At 48.3% G+C, this 21,255-nt stretch overlaps 1 protein-coding gene across 2 annotated transcripts in view; it reads right to left on the bottom strand.

Annotated features, from left to right (window-relative positions):
• Positions 1 to 2,655: 2,655 nt before the first annotated feature.
• Positions 2,656 to 21,255, bottom strand: part of Rab11fip3 (RAB11 family interacting protein 3) — a 75,321-nt gene continuing 56,721 nt past the window's right edge. For both annotated transcript variants that reach the window (XM_075941431.1, XM_075941430.1), the window contains 8 exons: positions 17,972 to 18,065; positions 11,293 to 11,396; positions 7,687 to 7,827; positions 6,015 to 6,096; positions 5,200 to 5,337; positions 4,845 to 5,000; positions 4,566 to 4,706; positions 2,656 to 4,478 (listed from right to left, as the gene is read on the bottom strand). In XM_075941431.1, coding sequence (XP_075797546.1) covers positions 4,365 to 4,478; positions 4,566 to 4,706; positions 4,845 to 5,000; positions 5,200 to 5,337; positions 6,015 to 6,096; positions 7,687 to 7,827; positions 11,293 to 11,396; positions 17,972 to 18,065 — 970 coding nt within the window. In that variant the 3' untranslated portion in view covers positions 2,656 to 4,364. The remainder of the gene's footprint in view (positions 4,479 to 4,565; positions 4,707 to 4,844; positions 5,001 to 5,199; positions 5,338 to 6,014; positions 6,097 to 7,686; positions 7,828 to 11,292; positions 11,397 to 17,971; positions 18,066 to 21,255) is intronic.

Here is a 21,255-nt window from a genome sequence, read left to right as displayed (position 1 = left end):
GGGACACTTCTGTAGGGACAGAAGCCACAGATCAACCCGAATCTTGAGCAGATGGGACCCCACGCTGTTCTGGGATTTAGGGACATAGCAGTAAAGTAAAAAGGACCTAGTTTGGGTATTGGTGCCTAGTCTTCCTCGGGAAGTGCAGAAAGGAGGGTCACAGATACGAAGTTGGCCTGGGCTAGGAAATAAGTTGAAGGCCAGCATGATCAATTGGCTTTGTCTCAGAAAGTAGAGGGGTGAGACATGATGATTAGTGCCTGTAACCACATCACTTGTACTAAGGCAGAAGCAGGCAGATCTCTAAGTTTGAAGCCAGCCAGGACTAGAATGTGAGATTCTGTGTGTGTGTGTGGGGGGGGGGGGTTGTGGAACATACCTATGCTTGCCAACACTTGGGAGGTAGAGATAGGAAGATCAGGGCCATCCTCAGTTACATAGTGGTTTGAGGACAATCCAAACCACACAAAGACCCTGTCTCCATAAAAAACAAAAAGGTGTAATCATAAAGGTGTACTCTGCAGATATAATTCAGTGAGAGTGCTTGCTTAGCACGTAAGAAACCCTAAGCCTAGTGAGAGACTCAGAAGCTATTACAGAGTCAAAAATCCCCAATGGATGAGTCCCCAGGAATCTTCATATGCTTAGGCATGACTGGCAGCCCAGCCAGTCTGGTCTAAAACTTAAGTTTTTCTGACTTCCATAAGTGACATATAACATAAATCAGAACATTAACCTCACGGTAAACATAAATGGAGGTTCCTGGCTAAAAGTCCTACTGTGTTCTGGGTTTCTTCTAGGTTCCAAAATGCCAGCAAGTTCAGGGAAGATTTGCCTAGGCAGCTGCCCTGGGTTCTACCCAGGTTGTAAAGCTCCTTCCTGGTTCACCAATAGTGGGTGTGCCCTGGGATGGTCAGAAAGGCCAATGTCAATTTAAATTTGCAGAAGCCAAGCTCCATTTATGCTGATATTTTATTTTGTTTTGTTTTTTTCAGACAAGGTTTCTCTGTGTCCTGGAACTAGCTCAACAGGCTGGCCTTGAACTCACAGATATCCACCTGCCTCTGCCTCAGAAGTGCTGGGATTAAGATGTGCAACAGTACCTCCTGGCTTTATTTTGTTTGAGACAGTTTCTCTGTGTAATAGCCCTAGCTGTCCTGGAACTCACTTTGTAGAACAGGCCGGTCTCAACTCACACAGATCTGCCTGCTCTAAGTTGTTTCTAAAATTTATTTATTATGTATGTAGTGTTCTGCTGCATGTATGCCTGTAGGCCAGAAGAGGGCGCCAGATTTCATTACAGATGGTTGTGAGCCACCATGTGGTTGCTGGGAATTGAACTCAGGACCTCTGGAAGAACAGCCAGTACTCTTAATCCCGAAGTCATCTCTCTAGCCACCCTGTTTATGCTGTTTTTAGTAGAGAACTGATCAACACTGGAAGATAAGAGCGAATTCAGGAGTCAGCCGGAGAAAGGATCTGCCTTAGGAAGAGAGTTCTGGTTGTTGCAGAACCAAGAGTTGGCAAGCCCCAGTGGCCACTCCCTCTGTATCCCCCACCATCAGAGGTACAGTGAGGAGCCTGCTAGGGGTTACCAACTTCAGGAATTATCCTCTAGGCATTAGGCTCTTTACAAGAAATTCTTGGGCAGCTCTTTCTGGAATGTTTCTTTCTTTTTTTTCAAGACAGGGTTTCTCTGTGTGTTCTAGAACTCACTTTGTAGACCAGGCTGACCTCGAACTCATGCTGGGATTAAAGGCATGTACCACCACCGTCCAGAGTGGAATGTTTCTAATAACAACTCATTTTAACTGTGTGATCTTTCCACTATATCCCAAATGGGGAACTGTCTTTCTGGGGTTCAGTGTCTTCAGAATCTTCCACTGGGGGTTGACTAGACCATGTTTAATTGGAAACCATGTTGCAGAGCCGCAAGGCTGTGGTGATGTCCTCCTCATTTCCAGCTTCTCCTAGGGCCTTGCTGGTACCAATCAAATGCCCGTGGTTTGCTGCTCTGGTGATACCCATCAGTACTTCCGGAGTACACCCCAAGTCTTCACAACTTCTTCAGCCCTTCAGAATGACTTTTGAGTCACACTTGCCCTCTGGCTTTTGCCTATTCTCTTCCCTGCTTTGGTGTTGTGTGCTGGCTTCTCCTGGGGCTGTTCCTCCTCCCACTCTCTAAGGCTCTGAATATTTCATCCTTGAACACACTACACAGTGGCTCTCAGACATAGGATGTGCAGTCCAGGGGTAAGAGCTCTGCGCCAGAGATTTGTGATATCCACACCAATACTTCCCCCTCTGCCCATTTGCCAACCTCACCTGAGGATCACTGTGGCCCTCTTGGGCTGTATTCAGGGCACAAGTCCTGCCAGTAAGGAGTTGTTTGGAGGTCACTGGGACCTTGCCTTTAGAAATGACTCCCAGTAGAGCTACCTACTTCAGGATTCAGACTTTGCCCAGGAAGTAGCCCATCCTAGAGGAGCAATTCTGGGGGCCTCAGGATGGCACAACCTGATCAAGGCAGAGAACTAAGGGTCTCCCATGGTCTGTACTTAAATGTCCAATGTCACCTCCCTAGAAATCTTAGGGAAACAAAGGCCAGGCCCATAACCACCCACCCTGCCACCCCTGTGGAGAAAGGAGCCAGCCTCTGTGTGCGGTAACAGCTTTAATCTGTCATGGCTGACACATGGGACAGGATCCTGCTGGTCTCCCATCCTTCCATGCCCTGGAGAAAGAGCTACTTCTCAGGGAGCTGAAGCAGAAGCTGTGAGCAAGGTGGTAATTGGTGTGTTTCCCACTGTCTCCTGGAGACCTGTGTTTACAGTGAGAACTGCAGGGCAGACAGCAGAGAAGGCCACAAGCCCTTACACAGGACTTGGACCTGGGCACAGAAAGGCAGGGCTCCAGTATTGATATATTATACATATATATATATATATATTTCATATGTATACACAGATAGTTTTCTCTCTGGAAAGTATTAAAAAATTGATCAACCTTCAGTCTATAAAAAATACCTACTCTACATGATAGAAAAATCTCTCCTCCAAGTTTACACTGATTTACACACAAGGCTTTCCCCAAAATGTACAATACGAGGCAATATCTTAAACCGTAGTGTAGAAGGTAGGTGTGGGGGAGGGGTAGGCAGTGAAGGGATGCAGGGCAGCATGTGTGGGCACAAGCTTACATACATTCACACTTGTGTGCACACTCATGCATGAGCACACACACACACACACACACACACACACTCACACAGCCTATGGTGTGGTCTTACATGGTGTGCCCAGACTCCAGGCTAGTGCTCAGGTTCAGGCCTGAGCTGCACTTGGAGTGGTGCAAGGGCAAGCAGCAAGCCTTCCTCTGCCTCTGGGCCTGTGTAGAGCCTCGTCCACCCACCCACCAGCAAAATGACTCCTGGGGGACACCCAAGGATTTTAAGTCAAAAGCAGAGAAGGAAACTTTGTTCCAGAGGCCTAGACTACTGCCTGGGAAATGTCAACTTATCCCAAGGCAGTCAGTCGGTCAGCCTGAGGAGGTGTGGGTCCAGGAGCCAGAGTAGGCCACACCTGAGGAGAAGCAGCACCTGCACCTGGGGTGTTCACCAGTCCAGAAGTAAGTTCCACAGTCAGCAGGAACTAGCTGCCCCAGCCCCACGAGGACCAGAGCTGACGAGTGACTGTAGCGAGGGTCTGGCCAGAGAATGGCTGTGTGGCTTGGAGGCCCTGGGTCCAAAGGTGAATGGAAGCCCATCTGGTAGGAGAAGGCCTGAGCAGCACAAGGAGAATAGATGGCCTGTGGCTACGGACCAGACCCAACGGGTGCCATCTTTGCCTGTCTTTCCAGAACTACCACGTCTATGTCCAACTTGTGGATCCTCAGCTTGCAAACCATGTGGGAATGGCCAGGCTTGGGTGGCACCATGTCAACATGAGTGAGAGGCAGCAACTGAGGTGAGGGTTCATTTTCTACCTCTTCCTAACAGGCTGCATAGCAGGAAGAGGGGTATGCTAGAGCCATCGAGGGGCCCATCCCTGCCTGAGAGACTATCCCCACATACTTGTATTCTGCTGAGCAGACATGGGTGTGGCTGGCTAGGTGAGCTTGTGGTGGGAGGCCCTGGCTTCCTGATATCCAGGGAGCCCAGCCTCACTCCTCTCCTCACCTGCTGTGGACTTCCCTTTCTTCCTCAGTACTGCCCTCTGCAGCCCCTATCTTTACTCTCCCAGTCCAGCTGCGCAAGGGCTCCCCATATACTCTCTAGGCTTGGTAAGCTGTAGGACCTGCTGGTCGGCTTGGCCACTCTGGGGTGCTGTGGAGTCTATCCTCAGCCCAAACTGGGCTAAGATGTCCTACTTGACCTCTAGGATGGATGGGTTGGTCTCCAAGATGGCCACAATAATCCTGTCAATGTAGTCCTGCAGGCGGAAATTGATCTCCTCTTGCTTCTGGATCGCTTCCATGAGCTGCAGAAAAGCAGAGTCAGTAAAGGGGGACCAAGGGATGTGCGCAGAAAAACAGGCCTAGGGGTATACAAAGGCAGGACGAGTCACCTCATCTCGGGAGACAGAGCTGATCTCTGCAGCCAACGACTCAGAGAAGGATGTGGAGAAGAGGCTCTTGGCACCCTGGATGCTGAGGGTGATGATCTGCCCATTTAGCTCATCATTTTGCTCCTTCAGGTTGCGGTTGTCCTAGGGGACATGGCAGTGTCACATGGGGCCACACCCCTTGCTGGGACAAGGACCTGCCAGGAAGGACCCCAGCTTGGTGTCCCCTCTCATGCCAGCCTCCCAGAAGCCTCTGAGGGTAGGTGGAAAGGCAGATCACACCTGCTTAAGCCTGCGGACCTCCTGCTCGAGCTCACTTTCCCGTGCACGGCTGTTATATTCCTGCAGGCCCAGGCTGCTGCTGCGGCCCCGTCGTTGCTCCACCTCAAGTCTGAGGAGCTGCAGATGTTCTAGCTGCTTGCGGAGGTCCTCGATCAGCTATGAGGCAACCACAACCACTAGCTGGTCTGACCACCCTCTCCTGGGAGGGTGCTGACCTGTGCTCCAAGAGGCTGCAAGGCTGCTGCATACTAGTGCCCACAGTGTCAGTAAACAAAAGGGGTTCCTGGCCTCCACCAGGGAGCCAGCAACATCAGACAATATGGGAACACGGGAAGGGACAAATGGCCCTGCTCACCTCCTGAGTTGCTTCCTTGTCTCTCTGGAACTGGTGCCGCTCATGGCTCAACCTGTCCCCCATCTTCCTTTTATTCTCCTGTTCTTCACTGAGCCGCTGTGTCAACTCTTCAATCTCATCCAACATCTTCTGCTTCTCCTGTAAAAATAGACACCAGCGTGGACGGGTAGCGGCACCGCTTTACTGGTACATGCAGCCTAGCTCAATGGCCTATGCTCTAGACCATCCAGTGACATTGTGGTTCCCAATGTCCATGGTAGGACTGTCTGTGATTTACGGTCATTCTGTCAAAGCTGCCCTGCCTTCGGATCAGAGGACCTTCATATGATCATGATCTAGCCCAGTATTCATCGGGCACTTCTATTCTGTTCCTCCTCTGGTTTATAGGAGTCAGAGCCTAAATAGGCTGGAAATATTCTGGTTTCAGACTTTCCCATAGGCACTCTATGAGGGTGCCTGGAGGGTGGCCTCTCAGTTAAAACTAGAAAAGAAGCTAACAGTACTGCCTCTGCCTGTTGGTGTGCAAGACTGTCTTCCCGCCAACTCAGACATGAGTAGACAGTGTGGGTTCTGGGCCTGCAGATTCTAAGTCTGTGGGAGAGCGGAAACGCTGGGCGGGGCCAAATGTCTAACAGCAGCTCCTTCATATGTGAGCACAGCAGGGCCAAGAGTTGCCAACCTGCCCCTGCCTCCCTTTCGGAAGGCCATGGCCACATGTCCTGGCTCCATACTGTGTGGATGTGTCAGGCAGAGGGTAGAGGACAGCATTTATTCTAGGCAGGACCTTCCCCACAAGTGCCAAGCCAACAGCTTACCTCCTCCAGGCGCTCGATGTTGGCCTTCAGACAAGGTGTACAGGACCGCAGCTCGCTGTTCTCCTCATCTAGCTGCTGCAACCTGGGACACAAGAACAGGTTAGGATCTGTTCCCCCTAACTTGTGCCTCCACAGGACAAGGAAAGCCTAGCTCTAGAGAAATACTCACTCACTGGGAGCTGTTTTGTAAACCACAATAATCCCAAATGCCATGGCCAGTTCTTACTTCACCACCCAGCTTTTTTGTTGTCTGTTTTTGTCTTTTGAGATAGAGTATGATGGGGCCCAATTTGGCCTCAGCATTCCCATGTAGACATGGATGCCCTGAATTACTACTGATCCTCTAGCTTCTCTCTCTGAAATTCTGGGAGCACGGCGTGTGTTACCTTGCACTGACCACGATGGCTTTAAAGGCCCTTTGGGTTTAGGAAATTTAGGTTTATAGAAAAGCTGTAGATGCCGGGTGGAGGTGGTGCACACCTTTAATCCCACCACAGACAGGCAGATGTCTGTGAGTTCAAGGCCAGCCTGGTCTATAGAGCGAATTCTAGCATAGGCTCCAAGATCGCACAGAGAAACCCTGTCTCGAAAAACAACTAAACAAGAAAGAAAGAAAAGAAAGGAAGAAAAGCAAGACTATGGACACTGTAGAGCCTCTGTTTTTCCTGGTAGGACATCACAACCCATACCCATACACTGATAATCACATCAATGCACACATTCCACTAAGCCCTAGGACTTCACACATTATCCTTATGTCTTTTATATTCCTATCCCATGGTCTGTGTTTCACCCAGATTATCATATTGTGGTAGTCTTGGACATATATTCTGCAGGATGTGCCTCAAACTAGTTTTTGGTATTTAGACTTTGGAGGATGTGCTTAGGAAAATTTTTTCTATAGTGAGGTCCTTGTCACACTCCCCTGACACCCAGTACTATCATGGGTCACTTGATTAAGCTGTGTCTGCTAGGTATATATCTCTGCTGGTCCCTTAGTTTACACCCCAAGAGAAGGACCCTACACAAGCTCCTGGAGGGGTGTATGCAGACACTATTTGGTATTTCTCTGGAAGCTAAGCTGGAAGCAAGACTCTTGTCTTCTATGTACAAACTGACTGTGTGGCTGGGGACTCCTGCCCATCTCATTTACACCATGGCTCCTCCCGTGGGATTGTTACCATTGCCATTTGCAGCTCTGGTCACTGGAAGATCTTTCAGTTGGCTCCAGTATCCCTTTGGCACAATTCCAGTGTGTAAGTGTATACGGGTATTTCGGTTATCAGTTTCCCCTGGAGTGTGACTGTTAAAGTACCAAACACCCATGGTGTCAGTTCCAAGGGAACACAAAAGTCATTCTACCAAATTCTCTTAAAATAAAAGCTGATGTTTTGGGAGTGGGGGCATGAGGTGTCTTTCCTAGGCTGGCCTGAACCTGAGTTTAATACCCAGAACCCACATGGTAGGCAACAACCAGTTCCTACAAGTTGTCCTCTTCACTTTCCCACCTGTACATGCATACACAAACACATAATAAATTAATGCAATTTTAAATTAAAAAGGAAGCTTTCGGCATCTTTCCAGATGAGTAGCCCTTTTGCTGTTGCTAAGCTTCTCCTTCTGCCTCCCAGGTAGACTGGATTTCTGCTGTCTGCTCCGGAGCTTTGCTCACCTGGCCTGCAGGTTCTCAATCTCAATGCTCTTCTCACGTTCCATCTTACACAGGAGCTCCTTCTGCTTCCTGGTTTCTTCCAGGACCCTTTCCTGGGCTCTGAGTTCCTGCTCCTTCAGCTGCTCTTCCAGGGCATTGGCTCTAAGGGCAAATGGGAGGAGACATACATATCTGTAAGGTAGACCAAGTTTGTTCTGAGCCATTGTGCACTGACCAGCTAGCAGCTGTCCCAGGGAGGCCACCACAAACTCAGACAAGCGAGGCCTGAAAGAAAGAGCCAGAAAGTGCTGGGGTCTGAAGGCCACAGCGTCCTGTAGAAGGCAAGTGCAGACTTCAGTGGCAGCACAGTTAGCGTGGGGACACCTGGTACACGTGGACCCGAAAGGCTGTGATGGAGTTGTGCCTAGAGAAGGGTTCGCTCTGCACCGAGTCCCCTCCAAGATCACTTAAAGAAGAGCCCTGCTTAGGCTTGAGGCTCTGGCCTCTTCCCCAGCTTCCCGCAGAAGACAGAGATGGCCATGGGTAATCAATCTCTGAGGGAAGTACTGCCAGCCCCTTCCGCAGCTGTGAAAAAGCCACGGCCCCAGTGTGCACACCTTAGCTCCTTTCTGGTGTAGGAGAAAATGAGAAGGGCATGCTAAGGGAGAACAGACTAAAAAACAACTCTGAAAGCCTGGTGTAGTGCTGTGCACACCTTTAATCCCAGCAGAGACAGACAGATCCTTGAGTTCAAGGCCAGTGTGGTCTATGGAGCAAGTTCCAGGATAGCCAGGGATACACAGAGAAACCCTGTCTCAAAACAACAACAAAACCCCAACTCTTAGAAGAGACTATAGACAGAGCTTTGGGATTCCTCTGAAGGGCTGGCAAGATGGCCTGGCAGCTAAAGGTGCTTGCCATCAAGCCTACCTACCTGAACTTGAGTCCCAGAAACAACAGGGTGGAAAGAAAGGACCAACTGCCTCAGTCTACACACACACACACACACACACACACACACACACACACACACACACACTCCTCAGAGTTAAAAACTGACAATCAATGCTCAGCACAGAAACTACTTGGTCACTTGGAGACAGGCAGGGAATGTGAAGAACAGCAGCACGGGCTCCATCTAGGAAGCTCAGCCGCATTCAGAGCTCCACCTCCTAAATGCTGGGATTACAGGCTAACAACCCCAGACTTGGCTCCTTTTCCTTTCTTTTTTTTTTTTTGTTTTGGTTTTGGTTTTGTTTTTTTTGTTTTTTCGAGACAGGGTTTCTCTGTGGTTTTGGAGCCTGTCCTGGAACTAGCTCTTGTAGACCAGGCTGGTCTCGAACTCACACAGATCCGCCTGTCTCTGCCTCCCGAGTGCTGGGATTAAAGGCGTGCGCCACCACCGCCCGGCTTTTTTTGGTTTTTGAAGACAGGGTTTCTCTGTGGCTTTGGAGCCTGTCCTTTCTTTTTTAAAGATTTATGTGCGTATGTGTTCTGCTTGCATGTATGCAAGTGTGCACATGTGTGCCTTGTGCCCACGAGGTAAGACACGCTGGCACTGGAGTCATAAACAGCTGTGAGCTGCGACACAGGTCCTGGGAACTGAACTCGAGTCCTCTGCATGAGGAGCAAGTGCAGCATCTCCAACTCCTTGGTTTTTTTCATTTCTTATCCCTCCCTCTCCTTGTTTTTTTAAAATATTTATTTATTTATTGTGTATACAATATTCTGTCTGTGTGTATGCCTGCAGGCCAGAAGAAGGCACCAGACCCCATTACAGATGTTTGTAAACCACCATGTGGTTGCTGGGAATTGAACTCAGCACCTTTGGAAGAGCAGGCAATGCTCTTACCTCTGAGCCATCTCTCCAGCTCCCCCCTCCCCCACCTCCTTGTTTTTTGAAACTCTGTAGCTCACGCTGGTTTTGACTTACCATCTTTCTGCCTCTTCTCTTCTGCTCTACGCAGACAGCAGTGGCACCTCATTTCTCCTTGCCCACATGAGGAAACCACACAACTGGCCTTCCTGTTTAGTTTACTTTGTGGCTAAGCCACTTGAAAAGGCTGAGGTCTGCAGAGGTCTAGCCCTGCACAGGACCCCCTTACCTGTTCCTCTAGGACATCGCTCTGCCCTCAGCCGCATGGCCCCTACTGCTGTCCTCTGACCCTGGACAACCATGTAAGCTTCACTGACTCCATTTCCTCATCTGCCTCCCACAGCTACTGAAGGATAAATGAGGGGAGCAAGAGCCTCGAGAGCCTCGAGACAGGACCAATGCCAAGGCTGGAGTGTTTCCCTCAGGGCAGGCTCTCAGAGTCATCAGAGGCTCCGGTGCTATGAACCGGACCAAGGGCTTAAGAAACTGAGTTTCAGGACAGCCAAGGATACACAGAAAAATCCTGTCTCAAAAAACCAAACCAAAGCAAAACCAAGGAAAGCCAGGACACGGATATATGAAGGCTCTGGGTGCAGCGATGCCCCACTCTGTGGCTCTGTCTTGACTCAGAGACGCATACAGCACATGTTCCACTGCTGAGCCACTCTCCACTCGGATTTATTCACTGCTTAGCATTCGAAAGATTTATTTTATTTCTATTTTATGTGGGTGTTTTGACTGCATGAATATTTGTGGACCACGTGTACAGTGTCTGTGGAGGCCAAGAGAAGTATTGGATCCTCTGGAACTGGAGTAACAGACAGTTACAGGCTGCAATGCGAGTTCTGGGAATCAAACCTGGATCCCCTCAGCTGCTGAGCCATCTCTCCAACACCTTGTTTTAAAATTTTAAATTCTGTGTGTGTGCATGCCTGTGCATGCATGTGTCGTGTGTGCGTATGGAAGGAGAAGAACACTTCGGTAGTTATCCCGTCCACTTCTTGTGGCGCTCACTGATTAAGCTGTACTGGCTGCCAGCAAGCCCCAAGGATCCTCCTGTTTCTACCTCCCCAAGAGATGGCTCAGAGGTTAAGAGCACTAGTTGCTCTTCCAGAGCAGCCCCTCATTCCAGAGGCAACCACGTGGTGGCTCACAACCATTTGTGATAATATCTGGTGCCCTCTTCTGTACAGAACACTTGTATACATAAAAAATAAATCTTAAAAAAAAAGAAGTGTATGCCCTCATGCCTAGCATTCACATGGATTGCGGACATAATCCAGGTCCCCATGTTTGCCAAGGCAAGCACTTGACTGACTGAGCTATCCCCCAGTACTATAACATAGCTTAGGTTGGTCTTGGACACACTATACAGTCAAGAATAACCTTGAACTCACAATACTCCTGTACTTCCCAAGTATCTGGATTGTGCATCACAATGGCCAGTTCTGTTTTACGTTGTACTTCTTCTGGAGGATAGAACTGTCTTGCTTGCACGCAGGCACGTAGTGCTCTCGTTGCCTTTTGGGGGACCCTACTGTCTATAATGGTGTGGCAGACTATTCAGATCAGAGCTTCAGATCAACCTGCAGCAGTCCTCTGGCCATGCCTGGCACTCACCCGGCACCTGAGTAGACGGATGGTACTAAGTGAGAACTAGTTCTCTGCAGGATGCTGCTCAGTGAGGAAAAGCACACAGGGTGAGGGTGATGCTGTGATGCTATGGGGTGCCAGGCCACGGCCACACTCACCTGTGCACCAGCTGTAGGTTCTCCTGCCTCAGCCTGCCATGCTGCTCCCCAGCAGCTGCACTATCTTTCTCCAGCTCTGACACACGCCTCTCCAGGAAGACAACCTAGGCAAAGAGATAAATGCTTGAGGAACAAGCAGAAAGAGGCAGAAGCTGTGCCCCACGGGGGCATCTGGGTGCCAGCGTGGGAATTCCCATGCCCACCTGCTGAGTGGGAGTCAAGCTCATCCTTACAGACTATCTCAGAAACCCACAGCAGTGCAGCCCCCGCACTGTGACAGGGTCACAGTCAACTAAAAGAACAAGACAAATGTCATTGAGAAATTCGAGCCCAAAGGGTACCAAGAGTACCTTCTGGTTTGTGCATGGGCCCATGAGGCTCACCCAGGCACACATTACATGTGAGAATCAACTGACAGATAAAACACACAGAGGCAGCCCAGATGTCTGGGGACAGTAGGGACAGAAAGGACCATGTCTCAGTCTCTTCCTCCTTTAGCCTCAGAATACAACGTAAGACCCTGAAGATGCTGAGGAGAAGGGGACAGCAAAGGTGAGGCTGGGAGCAGTGAGAGGTGAAGCACGGCAGAGAAGAGGCCTGGGAGAAACAGGAGCAGCCAAGGCAGGTTCAGTGGGGGCACGTAGGGCACAGGTGACTGCCAGGCAGAGCACAAGAGGAGGTCAGATGGCTAGGAAATTGTGAGTGCAGTGTGAGGAAAGGCAGGTGTACAGGCAAGTGAGGTGCGGTACAGGGGAAGTAAGGGGAGCTGGAAGATGGGTGAGATAAGGTGCAAGGGAAGGCAAAGCCAGGCACAGATGCGTGGCAGGTACAGGAAGAACCACGTAGGGCCACCGCCGCCCTTACTAGACTCAGACTGGCCCTTAGCAAAGGAGCATGGCCACAGTGAGGCTCCAGGTCAGGCTGTGGCAATATACAAAAGGCAAGCCCATGGTAGAGTTTGAGATGAGAATGCACTAAGGGCTCAAATACTGGAACAGCTGGTGTGATGGCCATTCTTGTTTGCCAGTCTGACTACATCTGAAATGAACTACAACCCAAGGAGTTGAGCACACCTGGGAGTCCCAGCCTAGGAGGGAGTCAGTAGTTAAACTTGGGATGGGGACGAGTGGAAGGACCCTATTGGAGCTGAGGACTTGGGACCCTCAGGTTCTCAAGGATTTCTCACCCGAGGAAGTCATTCTTTCCACCTCAGCAGAAGAGGTACTCCCACCCCAACACTCTGAAATACTGTTGATTATGCCTTTGACTGAAGAAATTAATCCTTCACTGTCTGCTAACCCAGCAGTGATTTTGTCTCAAGGAGATGCCAGGCAACACAACACTGATGTTCCTCATGGCTGACCAATAGCTGCCTCTAGACCCGTAACTAGACTTAAAGCTAAGCGGGCTCCAGAGGGAAGGTGGGAAGTGTAGTCCATGAGGAGGTGCACCCACTACTAAAGAGCTTAATGAGTTTACTAATTCAATCAAGCAGAAGTCTGGAGAATATGTGTGGGAATGGATTTTATTTATTTTTGTATTTTCAGGACAGGGTTTCTCTCTATAGCCATGACTGTCCTAAAACTAGCTTTAGAGCAGGCTGGCCTCAAACTTGCAGAGATCTGCATAGCTCTGCCTCCTGAGTGCTGGGTTTACGGTGTGGGTCACTATCACCTGACAAGGGAATGGGATAATGGTGGAAGGCACATGAAACTAGATCAGGCTGAGGTTACTGACACGGGCCCACTGATGGAGATTCTCGGTTTAATATAGACGCTCCCACCACAGTTAAAAAAGGTGTCAAAAGTTTTTTTGAATGGTTGGCTGAAACATTTGTCAAAAGATGGCCCACTAACAAGGAGCTGGAGATGCTGGTACCCTTGGGCTTAGTGTTGACGAAGGGACTTTTAGGCTCAGGGAAATGGCAATGCTAGAGCGGGCACACACTGTGTAAACCTAAGCCTTCACAATGGGAAGGCCCAGAAGACATGGCCTTCACTAGCTGTATAAGACAAAGAATGGTGAGGGGCACCAGCACATTTGAAGAGCTTTGTTGTCGCCCTTCTCCTTGTGCCAGGCCTTAGCTTGGAAGAATGAAATACAATGGGTTTAACTGGGCCCAGAAGTAGCAAGGGCCAGGTGGCAGCACTGAATTGCCAAAGGCAGGGTGATCTAGTTATTGTAATGGTCAGCACAAACAAAGGAACTTTTATGGTGGCATGACTCACATATGAACCTTTGGTACTTGCTAATCAGTCAAAATGTTCCCAGGCATGAAACAGATAAGAAGCCTACTGCGTTTTTGTTTGATCTGTATAAGCAGAAAAATTCTCAAAGGAAAGAAAGGCTATATTGGATCATGGCAAAGGGGAATCTAGGCCTGTGAACCAATTGCCAGATTTGAGCCAGTTTGCAGATACAGAACCTGTTGAATGAAGGGATGGCCAGGTCCCCTGAGGAAGGACCTTGATAAAATACATAAGAGTTTTACTGTTAGCATTTCTCCAGTCCTTCCCCAGAGGGTCCTGCAGCCTTTTCCAAGGGGAACTGTACACTGGGGTAAAGGTAACAATCAGACTTTCTGGGGTCTGTTGGACATTGGTTTTGAGCTGATGCTGATTCCAGGAGACCCCCAAGAAACATTGCTGAGCCTCCGGTTAGAGAAGGGGCTTATGGAGGTCAGGTGATTAATAGAGTTTTTCTATAGTCTGACTAACAGCAGGTCCAGGTCCTGAACTGATCCTGTGATTATTATATGATCCAGCAGAGCCTGAAACTCTTAAGCCAACAGGCTAAAAAAGGAAGGCGTTAGGAGGGATGATGGATCCAGATTACCAAGGGGAAACTGGATTGCTTCTCCACAATGGAGGTAAAAACGATTATGTGTGCAGTGTGGGTGATTCTTTAGGGCATCTGTCTCTTGTCCTAGGAATAAAATCAATGTGAAACTGTAAAGCCTAATCCAGACAGGATGACAAAGGACACAGACCCTTTAGGAATGAAGGTGTGGGCCACTCCTTCAGGAAAAGAGCCAAGATCTACTAAAGTTGCTTACTGAGGATGGAAGAAATACAGAATGGGTAGCCAAGGAAGGTAGCTATAAATACTAGCTCAGGGCACATGTCCAGTTGCAAAAACAAGAATTATAATTAACGTTAGTATTTCTATCCTATTTTGTTAAGAATGTGGTTATAGAGATATTTATGTTTTCCTTCCTCGATTTCTGTTTCTTTACCATGAAATATAACATCAACTAGGAGGTGATGGCCCGCGCCTTTATTCCCAGCACTTAGGAGGCAGAGGCAGGTGAATCTCTGAGTTCGAGGCCTGTCTGTTCTACAAAGTGAGTTCCAGGATAGCCCCTAGCTGCCCTGGAACTAACTCTGTAGACCACACTGGTCTCAAACTCCCAGAGATCTTCCTGTCTCTGCCTTCCAAGTGCTGGGATTAAAGGCACCACCACTGCCCCCAGCTGGGGATTTTTTTTCTTAATTAAAGCATTTGAAGTGGGAAGACCCAAATTTAATCTGGGTCACACCTTCTGCTGACAGCCTCTATAAGGACATGGAAGAAGAAAGCTGTTCTTTGCCTGCTCGTTCCCAATGACGCTTGCAGTCCATCCCTTCACTGGCATCAGAGCCCACTGTTTCGGGATTCTGGCTTATTCTAAGATCCAGTCTTGTAGACTGAACTAACTACTGGATTTTTTTGACCTTCCTTTGGTAGACAGCCATTGCTGGACTAGCTGGACCACAGACAAACTATTCTAACAAGAGGGAGAGAATCCTAAGTTCTGTTTCCCTGCAGAACCCTCATGGCTGTTTTACAGTGTGAGCTCTCAGCTGCTGCTCCAGTGCCATGCCTGCCTGTTACGATGCCTCCTGCCACGATGGTGATGGGCTCCTATCCCTCTGGAACTGTAACGCCAGATCAACTCTTTCTTCTGTAGGTTGCTTTGGTCATGGTATCTTATCAGAGTAATAGTGTCAGGTCTAAAAGAAACTCAGGACAAATGGCTAATTGTGGTTCCTACTAGCATAGCAAAGTTATCTGCGAGCATCCAGGCTCCCTCAGTACCTGTGGCTCCTCTCAGCTCTCTACCCCGCTACGCCCTACTCTAAAATTCTCCAGCTTTCCCTTCCCCCAAATTTTCATTCCTATGTAACTCATTTTGGTCATGAGCTCTCTTGGCCTCTTGGCTTTCTCCAGGCCCCCTCTCTCACGCCTCTCTCTCTTCTCCCCTCCTCCTGAAATGGCCCACTTTAGTCTGCTGGTCATGTTCACTACTTTCTCTCCTGCTCTGGAGTCTTCCAAAGGCCTCTGGCTATGCTTCCCCTCTCCTATCTACAATAAAAACCTTCTCCTCAACTATTGGAGCAGTCAGATCCTTATTTCATTCCAGTAGAAAAATATCTAAGGCAGAAGCTGGTATCAGGGTGTGGGCTACTTCTGTCACAGGCCTGACCATGCTGCTTTTGGGAAGACTGTCAGACATTGGGACTCAGAAAGGGTTGAATGCTCCCATCCTAGGAGGAGCTGGGAAGACAGCAATGCTGAGAGCAATGTGGACTATGGAGGCCCAGAAAGAATATTAGTAAGTGGGCTATAGACCATTTTTATGGTATTTTAACAAAGAATGTGGCCGTCTTTAACCCATATCCTAAGAATCTGCCTGAAACTAAACTGAAAACTAATTAATTATTTTGGCAGAGGAGATTTCAAGATGGCTTAATACTGACTCCACTGTGTGGTTGTTAGCGATCACCTGTATGCAGGTCTACAGTGGGGCAAAAAGAAATACAAAATATACAGTTTGGAAAAAAAAAAAGAAAACCAGGAAACTTAATGTTAGAGCCAGGGTTTGTGCTGAAAGAGATAGAGAGGCCTGATGAAAAATGGAATAAAGGAGGGGTGCCTCAGGGCAAGACCCCCCTCCCAGCTGTGCTTCCAATTGACAAAAATGAATGCCTGAAGACTTTTCTGCTACAAAGCAACAAGAAATGTGCCGTATTGGAGGGGACCAGGTTCCATCCCAACTCCATGAGGTTCTGGCTTTAGACATGAAGAGTACGTGAGTGAAGGATTAGGGACTCTTGCTCCAAGGTTAAAGACCGAAGCTGAGGTGAAGCATGTGGCAGGGAAACTGAAAGTAAAGCCTTAGAGACCCTGGGATGTTGGAGATGCCAAAGCCATGAGATGTCTGCCCGGGAGAGCTGCATCCAGGAGGCAGAACCAGCCCAAGAGAGAGAAGTGTGTTGCAGTCAGGAAGGTTGGAAGGATGTCGTCATCTAAGCCCTTTGACACTGAACATAGAGTTACAGGATTTGGAGCTTGCCCTGCTAGACTTTGGTCTTGCTTTGGTTTAGTATTTCCCATTGTGCTCCTACTGCTCTATTCTGGAATGGTAATATATTCTATGCTATTGCATGCTAGAAATATGTGATTTCCTTTTTGTGTTTATATGGGTTATAATTAAGAGATTACAGATGGGCGGCGGTGGTGTATGCCTTTAATCCTAACACCCAGGAGGCAGAGGCAGACAGATGTTTGTGAATTTGAGGCCAGCCTGGTCTACATATCAAGTTCCAGGACAGCCAGGGCTACACAGAGAAACCCTGTGTGGAAAACAGAGGGAGAGAGAGTGAGAGGAGAGAGAAGACAGAGGGAGAGAGGAAGGGAGAGAGAGAAGAAAGATATTACCTTGAGGCTCAGAGAGTCTCTGAACTTTTAAACTGGGTTAAGACTATTAAAGATGAAGGCATGTTTGAAGACGGGCTAAATGCATTTTGCATTATGGTATGACCACAAAACTATGAGTTCAAGGAGTTAAATGTGGTTTGAATGAGAATGGCCCCCATAGGCTTGTATATTTGAATAGTTGGTCCCCGGCTGAAGGAACTGTTTGGGAAGGATGGGGGTGTGGTCTTGTTGAAGGAGGTGTATCCCAGAGGCAGATGCTGAATTTCCAAAAGCCCCACCCACTTCCAGTTAGCTTACTCTGCCTCATGGTTGTATCGTTGTGTCTCAAGATGTGAGTTCTTAGTTTCTGCTCCAGTATCATGTCAGCCTGCCTGCTGCCATGTTCCCAGTCATCTGAGACTGTAAGTTCCAAGTAAACTATCTCTGGCGTCACCGATTGGTATTCCCCTGAAATGACTCACATAAAGGAAGCTGGGACAATCTCACACAGTAACTAATGGCAATCTGTTGAGATAGTTCACTGGGCCCTTGCTACCAAACCTCACAACCTGAGTTCTGTCCCTGGAACCCATATGGTTGAAGGAGAGGACCACCTATAACTGACACACATGTGTGTGGTATTAGTGTAACAACACACATATACAACAATAAATACATATAAATATAAAACAAAAAATTATGCCTCTTGTTTGGTAATACTCCTTGTGGCTTGCTCTGCCCAAATGCTATGAAATGCCTCTCTTATATGACATAGGCATTTGGGGGAACCAAGGCTGAGAAAAGGATTTAAATAACCAGATGACACCACTGCCATTTTCACTGAGCTGTACCAACAATATTCTTCAAGTGCCAAGAAGAGACCATGTGCTCCCAAGCACCACCCACCACCTCACAGAGCACAAGGACAGGCCTCAGCTCCTGTAGCATCCCTATGATACTGCGTATCACCTCTTCTCAACTCTCAGCACACAGCACCTACCTTGTCGGCAATATCCTCCTCTGGGCACTCCACAGGCTCAGGGGGAGGGTCCTCCAGGGCATCCATGGTCAGAGTACCCGACTGGTGCAGATACCTACAGAAAAGAACCAATAGCAGAGGGAAGAATGGAAAAACCCAAAAGATAAACTCTTCAAACAAGAGTACTTCCAAGTCCCTCTGAAAGGCAGGCATCAGCCTCATGGAGCACATGCCATCCCAGCTCCTGGGGGACACTGTTCTCCTTATTGCTGCACCAAGAAGGGGCATCCAATCAGCATTACCAAGGAGCCGGGAACAAGCAGATTGTGCTCCGTAGCTTGAGCCCTCCCAGTACTCTTTAGAACCTGTCAGCTCAACCTTTCCCCCTGCCAGCAGAGGGGACAACAGGGTACTTTGGACCAAGGTGCAATAAAACACATCATTCCTCAGCATGATATGAAATAATCTCAAATCCACTAGAGGTTCATCAAATATTAATTTAGCATTTTAACTCCTGTATAGTATACCTACATGTGCCATGTGCCTGATATTTTTTCTTTTGATATGAGGGTTTTTTTGTTTTGTTTTGTCAAGACAGGGTTTCTCTGTGTAACTGCCCTAACTATCCTGGAACTCATTTTGTAGACCAGGCTGGCCCCAAACTCACAGAGATCTGCCTGCCACTATTGCCCAGCCGAAATGAGGTCGTCCTTGATATATATGTAACACAGACTGGCCTCAAACGTGAAATCTTCCTGCTTTAGCAGGCTGATTCCTGTGGCCAGTTCTACATACATTTTATTTTTGTTCTGAGACACATCTTGCTGTGTTTGTTGGTTAGTCTGGAATTTACCATGTAGACCAGGATGGCCTCAAATTCTGAGATCCACTTGCCTCTGCTGGATTAAAGGTGTGCACCACCATAACCAACTTCTACTTACATCTTTTTTTTTTAAAGATTTATTTATCTATTATATATACAATGTTTTGCCTGCATGTATGCCTGTTGGCCAGAAGAGGGCACCAGATCTCATTACAGATGGTTGTGAGCCACCATGTGGTTGCTGGGAATTGAACCCAGGACCTTTGGAAGAGCAGGCAGTAATGTTAATTGCTGAGCCACCTCTACAGCCCCTTCTACCTATATTCTTAACACTTAGTTTCCAGTGTGCTCTCTGTGGTACTGAAAGTTAGGGGTCCTGGGGGCATTGTGAACCTCACAAGTCACTCAGGTCAAACCTTGATTCACAGGTGGAGGTCAGTACAGGATGAACTAGGGAAGAAGAACCCAGGTGCAGTCCTCTGGGGCACCAGTGTCAGCGGTCAAAGCTGCTGACTGGCTGGGCCCAACACTAACCCTGCAGTCTCAAGGAACCACAAGGATTTGTCATTTTGCTCTTGGCAGAGGTCACTCCTCAGCTGCAGCTGTCTGGACAAGCTTGCTTAGCTATGCTAAGTCTAATTGAGCAGCAGTTCATACACCTGCCGTTCATGGCACTGGGCAGAAGTGGCAGCAAAGCTGTGTGCCCCACACTTGGGGGCAGGCTCGAAACAGACCGGCGTGACCTGAAGAGAGCACTCAAGCTCACTGAGCCTTCTCTTATGAAGTGGGAACAATCTGTAGGCAAGTAAGGGGTTTCAGTGAGTTTTTAACAAGAGTATTTATAGGCAGCTTTGGTTAGGATTCCACAGACTGAGGATTCAGCTGTGGCATTTCTCTTTATCAGTGAATGAAGCTGTTTCCTTTCTCACTAGCTGAGCTTGTACATTTCCTTTTCCTTTTTTTTTCCCCTCATGAATATTTTAGGGGGAAAAGGACGCAAACTCCTCTACCCTGGGAACATAAGAACACTGGGAGAGCCATTTACTTCTGGAGCCTGCTGTATGTTTCCTCGGATTCTCAAAAGGCTGCTTGCTGACAAGCACTGTGTTCTCAGAAAGTCACTGCTTTTAAACAGGAACTTGACCTCAAATTCATGCCACTCCCTGGAAAGGAAACTGCCCACCCTAGACCCTAGAGGCCACCCTGTGCAGCGGCCAAGGCCTGGGCCTAACTCAGGATAAGGGAACATGCTGTCCCTAAGCATCCAGGATGTGACCTCTTGGTAAAGCTGAGGTTGTCTAGTTTGGGGAGTGTGGCTTATTTAATCCCCACCAAGAAGAGGAGTTCTTCCTTCAATTCCACTCAAGAATCCCCAGGAGGAGGGACTGCAGGTAACAAGAGGAACATGAGGCTCTGGGACTCCCCAGAACCATATTTTGCCCTAGGGGTAGAAATAACGTCCCTGCTGTGAATTCCACTGGGCCAGCTCTGTTCAGGTGCCTGAGGGAGAGGGCCACAAACAAGGACAGCCAGGTCACAGAGTCACAGCTGGACACTGCAAAATCTTAGTGATAATGCATAAAGGCCCAGACATTCTGCAACATGAATTACGGGACAGCCATCCTGGGTTTCCTAAGAATTCTAGGAACAGAATTAAGGGCACGATGGCAGCGGATTAAAATCTGCACGTATGCTTTGACACTCTTCAGGTACACTGCAGGATGTACTTCTGATTCATAAATTAACTAGGAACATGAAGGCCAAGTTTCAATGCAAAAAAAAATACACCTGACAAGAAAAACAAATTCTCAGAGACTATTTCAAAGGATCAAACTGCACTTGTCAGCCTTCTCAGGCCATGAGATTCCTCTGACCCTTTGGAGAGATTTTCTCTAGACAGAGTCCAACAGCTGCCCCTGGCCATGTCAGGGTCTTAGCAAGGGAGGCTGAGCTCTCTGATAGTTCCTCTGGCCACTGCTTGTTCGGGAGAATGTGAGCAGGATGGCCAAGTCATTCCTGTGGAACTGTAACTAAGTATAGTTGTGTGGCTATGGCGTCTCTATGGGCTCAGTGTCCCTCTTGAAGAGGCAACAACCAGAGACGGTCAAGTGCAGACACAGTCTGTTTCCCGCAGGCCCCAAGCTGTCAGGAAGCCACTGCTCCAGAATGAGGGGATACAAATGCACAGAAAGACAATTCTCCTGGAGCTGCTAGTAGCTAGCCTCTGGGTGAGGGGCTCCCCTTTACTTTGCTCCTCGTAACTAGTGAGGAAGAGGGCTTGCAACAAGACTCATAAAATTTATCTTTTTCTTTTTTACATGGCTTTGGGAATTGAACCCAAGGCCCATACATGCTAGACATACACCCTACATTCCCAGAACTTCTTAAAAAAATTGAGATACAGGCTAAGTTGAATCTCCTGCCTCAGCTTCCCAAGTAATTGTGAATACAGGCCTGCAACATCAGAACGAACTAAAAGTCT

This window comes from Microtus pennsylvanicus, chromosome 11 (assembly GCF_037038515.1).
Source record: "Microtus pennsylvanicus isolate mMicPen1 chromosome 11, mMicPen1.hap1, whole genome shotgun sequence".
NCBI classification, from domain to species: domain Eukaryota; kingdom Metazoa; phylum Chordata; class Mammalia; order Rodentia; family Cricetidae; genus Microtus; species Microtus pennsylvanicus.
Note: the sequence above shows the minus strand (reverse complement) of the source record. Positions and strands in the feature narration are given on the sequence as shown.